The 7,008-nt window shown below is 60.9% G+C and overlaps 2 protein-coding genes across 3 annotated transcripts; one reads left to right on the top strand and one right to left on the bottom strand.

The window, feature by feature from the left end:
* Positions 1–406: 406 nt before the first annotated feature.
* SAP25 (Sin3A associated protein 25) lies at positions 407–1,593 on the top strand (the record flags this gene model as incomplete). Its single annotated transcript, XM_081052864.1, has 5 exons — positions 407–554; positions 641–747; positions 842–992; positions 1,112–1,209; positions 1,291–1,593. Exons 2-5 carry the CDS (start codon positions 658–660, stop codon positions 1,591–1,593), a joined length of 642 nt encoding a protein of 213 aa, XP_080908990.1. The 5' UTR covers positions 407–554; positions 641–657.
* Positions 1,594–1,766: 173 nt separating this feature from the next.
* Positions 1,767–4,497, bottom strand: LOC308499730 (insulin receptor substrate 1-like). 2 transcript variants are annotated; one of them, XR_013993634.1, is made up of 4 exons: positions 3,849–4,497; positions 2,515–3,644; positions 2,302–2,411; positions 1,767–2,163 (listed from the first exon to the last, which is right to left on the bottom strand). XR_013993634.1 is itself a non-coding variant. In XM_081053565.1 (3 exons), exons 1-3 carry the CDS (start codon positions 4,333–4,335, stop codon positions 2,406–2,408), a joined length of 1,623 nt encoding a protein of 540 aa, XP_080909691.1. In that variant the 5' UTR covers positions 4,336–4,497; the 3' UTR covers positions 1,771–2,405. The 2 variants fall into 2 exon arrangements, 1 of the variants encoding a protein (XP_080909691.1); XM_081053565.1 differs by having other exon boundaries at positions 1,771–2,411.
* Positions 4,498–7,008: the final 2,511 nt, after the last annotated feature.

Here is a 7,008-nt window from a genome sequence, read left to right on the forward strand (position 1 = left end):
ACTGCCTGGGAGCCCGCGGGGCGCCAGGCGGCCAGGGCGGGAGGCCCGGGCAGCCCAGGGTACCCCCCCGAGGTGCTGCGCTACCCTGCCCTCCTCTCAGACGCGGCATGCTGCCCTGGCCCTCGCGGCGGTGGGGCGCCGGCGAGGAGCAGGCGCCGGAGGACCAGGGCCCCTCTGTGGGCAGTGCCCCCAGCCAGGCCTGGAACTCTGGAGAGGAAGCCCTGGGGGAGCCAGGAACCCCCCCACAGGACAGGTGAGAGGCACTCGGGGGGAAGTTCGACGTGGGAGGGGTCCCATAGTGAGGAAATCTCACAGGACCTACCAAAGAATGCGTATGTGTAGCTTCCCTGCACCAGGTGCCCTCGGCGCTGCCTTGCAAATATTCAGACTTGGGGGGGGTTGGTGAGCGGGGAGGCTACGACGGGTGCGCCTCTTACCCACCCTGCCCCCCAGCCCTCAGCCCAGGTCCCCGCGGCCGTCCTGGACCCGGAGAGAGCAGCTGCTGGCGCGGGCCCCCTCAGGCCTGGCTGCTGAGCAGTCTCCAGGAACCCCGGGTAGGTACCAGGCCTGGCACCTCTCGCCCCGATACCCTTTCACGGACTCCTGAGCCTCTTTTAATCTCTGCAAGCCCCCCCCCCAGATCCCCTTTCCCCTCAGATGGCCTGGGAGGTGGCCCCCTCAAGGATGACGCTGCAGGCACCATGGGACCCCAACTATGAGGCTAAAGCGGGCTCTCAGCTGGTGTGGGTGAGCAGGGGTAGCTGTGGCTCTGCCTGGGCGTGGGGCAGGGATGCCCTGGGATTTGGCTGAAGCTCCAGTGCGCTTTCCCCACCGTCCACAGCGGCCCAGCTGTGGGTCTGGCGCCTCCTTCTCAGGCCGGACCTTGTGTCATCCCTCCTGGCCCCTGTACGAGGCAGCCTCAGGCAGGGGCTGCGGGCCCCTGGCCCCCACGGCAGGACATCAGAATGGTGAGCAGGCACCCAGGGATGCAGGTAATTTTCCTTGGTCCCCTCAGGCTCGGGACTGATGGTGGTGTGAGCGCAGGGAACTGGTTCAGAGCTCCCTGGGGTGGGAGCCCCAGCCTGTTACCCTAGCAGCTTCTCTTCCCCAGGGTTCCCGGTGATGGGCTGTGAAGATATCTTTCTTTCAGATCCTCTGCTGCCCCGTGGGCAGCGTGTTCCCCTGTACCTGTCTGAGGCCCCTCAGCAGGTGAGCGCTCTTCCTTCCCTGGCCTCACCCCAGCCTTCATGCAGGCCTTGGAAGGAGACACTTCCCCTCTTCTCTCCTCAGGTCACGGGCTCTCTGAAGCTGCTGCTCCCACCCCCTATCATGTCTCCCTGGGTCCACCCACGCCAGTCCCCACGCTGCCCCACTGTCTGGCTCAGTGGGCCTGAGCTGATCGCCCTCACCGGCCTCTTGCAGATGAGCCAGGGGGAGCCAAGGTCCAGCTCCTCCGGCTCCTTAGGGGCTCCCTCGCCCCCGGCGGGTCCCCCAGACCCTGTCTCTGATCAGCCAGGCCCCAGTGGTTGCCCTAGCTGTTCTCGCTGCACTGACCCATGTCTCCCACAGACCCCAGACACCCATCAACCGTAGCCCCTCTGGGGATTCCTTGGGCCCCCTACTCTTCCAGGCAGGTTTCTATTAATAAAAGTGTTGGTTTGCAAACAGGCTCCTTGTGGCCTGTAGCAGAGAGGGGCACGGAGGTAGGGATGGGGTCTCTTTCTCAGTCATGGCTTTGGCTGCCCTCCCCTCAAGTTCTTGTCACTCATTGGTCAAGGCACCTTTAATGAGGGGGGGATCCACAGTCCAATCCCCCAGACTGAGTATATAAGAAGCAAGGACTCCATCTGCTTTGCCAGGTCCGCCAGAAGGGAGGATTGTGTGAGCCTGTAGCTGGCACTGGGAGAGGCAAATGAGGGAGTAAGGGGATGGCACATCACTTTTGGGGGGCACTAAAAAGCGAGATACCTGGTACTTTCATCCTTCTTGTGCTGGGACCCCAGAAGTTCAGCTCTGGGACTGGAGGTTAGCTCTTTGCCTTGGAGGAGACACTCAGCGGCACTGCAGGTGTGGGGGGGGAGGGGCGGGTCCATGTGGGAGTTATCATAGGAGGAGAGTGAAGGGCCAGGGCTGACCCGAGACTGTGGACTGATGTCGCAGGAACTGTGTGGGGAAACAGAGAGGGTCAGGCTCTGGCTGAGAAAGCCCAGAAGTTCATAGGGTTTTTCTTGTTGGTAGGGGTTCTAGAATTTTCTCTTAAAAGAATCCAACTTCTTGGGGAACCTCCTCCTGAAGATTTACCAGGCACCCCAGCTGGAAGGGACAGAGTGGGCAGCAGGCTGTAAGGGCAGCTCAAGGCCTCTGTGGTCACACGTCGTAGGGGGTATCTGGGGTATCTGAGCCCCTCAGTCCTGGAAACAGGTGGGAAGACGTTTATAACTTTGTCCTATTTTCTCTTCCCCGCCTCTGGTCCATCCTGTCAGCTAGACCCGGCGGGCTCTCTCTCACCCTTACCTCCCCGTCGTTCTGGAACTGGATTCTGGCATAGCTGTGCAGGCAGTGTGTGCTGGCCCCGGGGGCACTGCCTTGCGCCTCCAGAGGAGGGACCAGGTCCAGGTCCACGTAGTTGAGGTGGCTGTCGGGGGTGTCCGGTATGGCAGTGCCCCTTCCGACACAGTCTGGGGCTGGGTACTCGATGTACACGTGTTCCCCCGCTAGCTCAGATGGTGGCTGCAAGCAGGGCTGAGCCCCTGCGGTACCCCAGCTGTCCCCAGTGCCCCGATAGGGGCCTTGGAGCCAGTGTCCAGGGTACCCAGGCTTGTAGGAAAAGGGCAGGGAACTCAAGGAAAAGGACCCTGGCGGAAAGTGGCTCATGGGCATGTATTCAGTGCCCTCCCAATCTTGGCGCGGATGGTGGGGAGTGGTGTTGGCAGCAGCCGGAATGCTGGGGGCTGCCATCACCATGTAGCCACCCGCTTCCTTGCCCTGCATGGACTGGTAATCACTCCCAGCTCCCACACGTATGTGGCCCCCACCCTGCTCCAACCCCTCAGGGTATGAGGCTGCCTCCCCCGGCGACACCAGGCTCTCTAGGGTTGTTGCAGGCTCATTCCTCTTACCCAGGCACCCCCGATGGCTCAGGCCGCTTGATGGGGCCTCAGAGACTGGGGTCTCATGAGGTTGGGGGACAGATGACGGCCTAGGGGCGCTTGTCAGAGGATCCCTTGGCAGGGGTTCAGCCCGGCCACCCACACCACCGTCCCCGAGTCGCTTCATAGCAGCCAGGACAGTCTCATGAATGCTTTGGGCCACCACCGAGTCGGGCGCCTGTAACCACAGCTCCCCGGGACCCGTGGGCGCCGAACGACCAAGCTCCAGGAAGAAGAAGGAGTCTGCGTGGCCACAGCGGCGCACGCTGAGCAGGGACAGGCGCAGGGCTGGCGGTGGTGATGCCTGGGTGTCCCTGGAACCTCTGCTCCTGGGCTCCCGCAGCAGGCTCAGTTCCCCTGAACTCAGACACAGTCGGTAGCCACCGCTTCCTAGACCTGGTGTCCGCCCCAGGCCCTTGGGCCGCAGCGTCACAGGCCAGACGTCTTGAAACGGAGTGAGGATCCAGGTCCCGGGGTCCTCGTGGGAACTGGGATCTGGAGGGACAATGGGATGGTCACAGAGGGCTCCTGAGCTGGGTGGTCAGAATCACTGTGCCCCGAGAACTGAAAAAGTGTATAAACGCTCAATGTTTGAGCTTGATTTCGGTAACCTGGGGAGGGATTGGCTGTGGCTAGACCAGATCCACGACCATCCAACCCCGGCCCCCAGCCCCTCTCCGCCCCGGGCTCTGGCCTCACCGGCGGCGGTGGCGCGCGCCTCCAGCAGGGCGCTGTACCACGCCTGTTGCTCCGTCTCGCTGGCCGCCGCCACGCCTAGGCTGCAGTCGCGCGTGTAAAGGACAATCAGGTGGCGCTGGCGCGCGTCCATGCGCTTGCTGATGGTGCACGCGCCCGCCAGGCTCATGCTAAGCTTGGGGGGTGCTCGGCCGGCGCGGAACTTCTTCTCGCTCTCGTAACACTCGAGGCGCGGCGGGTCAGCGCGGAGCACGAAGAAGCGGCGGCGCTGGGACTTCTGCTTCCGCAGGTGGCCGCAGAGCCGCACGTCAGCCGGGCAGGCCCAGGGAGGCGGCGGACCCAGGGGCACGTCGGTCAATTCGGACTCCGGGGTTGCCGTGGGGCCGCCGTCTCTGGGGTTCATTCCTGACCACAGGCTATAAAATGGCTGGAGGAGGGGCCGAGACGGCTGGGGAAGGGCCAGAAGAAGTGGGGTAGAGGTGGCTGACATCTGTCTTGATACCCAGCGTCTCTCCCCTGCTCCGGACTTGAAGTTTAGAGCGGGGAGTCCGCAGTGGCCCCTCGCTGCGCGCAGCGTGTGCCTAGTGACTGCCCGGGTCTCCAAAGGCCTCGGAGGCTGGACCCTGGCGGTTCCCCGTGCCTCCTCTTCCCTCCCTCCCTCCCTCCTCCGACCGCTCCGGAGTCCCCACCCCCGGGGGTTAACCCTCGCGCGACCCGGGCGCTGGACGCCTGGCAATGGAAGCGGAGTCTGAGTTGGGAAGTCTAGGAGAGACGGCTTCCACCCCCACCCCCTTGTACTGGGCTTTGGCCGGAGCGGGGAGTGTGGGGGCGTCTCCACCGACTTGAGCTGACTGCTGGGGAAAGCGACGGTGGGCGGCGCAAGCGAATGTCTGCCTTGACAGCGCTGGCAGCGGCGTCCGCAGTCCTGGAGATCAGGGGCGGCTAAGTCCGGCCATCCTTAGGGCAACACCTCCTTTCAGCTCCCGCCATTCGCCACTCGGGCTCTCGCCTTGCAGCACCTGTGTCCCCGCTTCCTACCCAGGACTGGTTTTGCACTCTTCCTTCCCAAATAATACCAGGACCCAGCCGCTGAACATTGGGGTTGTTCTGATTTCCCAGGAGCTGAAAGTTTAGTTTCTCTGTGGGTCTGTGGGTTTGCGGTGATAAGGTGTCTTGGGATAAAGAAACTTCTGGATTGGTCCCTGTGCACGGCGCATGCCCACCAGGATCCCAGCAAGTGGCCACTGGAGGAGATCCTGTGGAGGAAGGGGCCATTCCTTAGGGGGCATTTCCCTCATGCTGCCCCTTTGCCCCAGCGCCTTCTCACCACCACAGTCCAAAAATACCTCCATGGGCCAGCTGATAGCTCTGATCAAGGAAGTGCAGACTCTGGCGGAGGTACCCCCTTTGCCCCTTGCTTCCTCAGAGGTTTGAGATGGGGTTGGAATTCAGACATTTTTACAGCCCACTTCTGATCCTTTCACAAACCAACTCACTTGGGGGGAGATGGCGCTGGTCAGTGCACATTCTGCAAGACAAACCAGCGGTTGACACAGATGGGGGCCTTAGAGGACCTCATGATATCTCTTGTGGCGAGTAAGGTACCTAAAGGGGGGAGCTGAGGGTGGGGAAGGGAAAGAGGGCAACATGTGGCCCCTAGTATTAAAGATGGTATACGTGGACAGTCAGGTACTGAAGGAGATGTAACAAGAGTACTGAAGCAAAGAAACCTTTTTCTGACCAGTCCAAGGGCCAGGACAGCCTAAGCAGGGAGACAGAGCTTCTCCACTTCTCAGGCCTGGAAGGAAGGGGCTGGAGTACTAGAGGAGCCGCTGATGCAGTGTGCGTGGAGGGTAGGATCCTTGAACACCTTTTCAAGGGTGATGCTGAGAGAGGGATGCCGTCTTGATTCCCAGCGTCTCTGCCCTTCTCCTGACTTGAAATTTAGGGCAAGGAGTCTAATGGCCCCTCGAGGTCCTTGAACCAACAAGTATCCTGAGGATGGGCATCCAGATAGCAGGCAGGTGATGCCCAGGGCCTACTCCAGGTGCCCCCCCCCATCAGCTAAAGCCCCACCAAGGTGCAGGAGAGGGGTTGGCAGCTCAGGGAGCACAGTGGGGCCATTGGCAGCTGCCACAATTGATGGGTATTGGCCAGGGAGGGGCAGGTATGTGATGGATCCTTAAGTGGCAACCAAAACATTATGTGCAAGGCCATAGTCCCCAGTGTGGCCTTGATATATGCACCATGTGCCAAGTGGCAGGGACACAAAAGCTGTCTGCAGGCCCCTCCACTTCCTAGGCTGGGTGCTGCCTCAAAGAGTGTGGCAGAGAGCTCATGCACCTGCTCTGCTCCTGGCCTGGAGCCTTATTCCCCAGGCTTGATTTGAAACTACCCACACGAGGGTCTCTTCACACCTACTCTTTCCCAGTTCCCATCAACCAGACCACTTTGCAGCACCCTAGTCCCGTGAATTCACAGCTGCTGTCATAGAGAGCAGCTCCAGACCACTTCGTGTCATCAAACCTCTAAGTGCTGGGTAAAGATAACGTAGGAAACAGCAGGGATCGGAGTGCCTGGGTTCTGGGCAAGCAGCAGTGGTAGATGGGTTGGTAATCAGCGCCAGGTGATTTAGCTTGCTGGGTACCAGGAAAAGCCTGGAGCCAAACAACTGGCCTAATCAGTTGCCCTAGCAACCATACTGCCCTTGGCCTCACCCAGACAAGATTTATTCTAGCCTGTTGCCCTGGTAACTTGAGTTGCTCCCCAGAGAGAGGAAGTGGCAGAACCTCAGCTCTGCTAGGTGAGAATACTTACCCCAAGCAGAGGGGTCCGCCTATGCATTCTCCTGCCAGGTGCAGGAGAATGGGGTGGTGGGATGTGATCTCCACATTCTAAGTCCCTGTGGAATTATCTTGTTACCCAGGAGAGGAACCTAGAGGGAGGAGGCTGGGGTACCAAGGCTGGGCTGTTCCTGTGTACCCCTCCCTCCCCCATCCTGAGTTCCCACTCCTTTGTGGAGGGAGGGGGATAGAGGAACTGTGCCATACATTGAGCCCCTTCCTTCCTTTAGCCCTCCCCCACCATGGCTCCACGGAACCATTGTGGACAGAATGGAGCTCTTCACAGAGATCCTGGGGACGGCTCCTGCTTCCTCACCCAC

The sequence above is a fragment of the Rhinolophus hipposideros genome (assembly GCF_964194185.1).
Source record: "Rhinolophus hipposideros genome assembly, chromosome: 7".
Lineage (NCBI taxonomy): Eukaryota > Metazoa > Chordata > Mammalia > Chiroptera > Rhinolophidae > Rhinolophus > Rhinolophus hipposideros.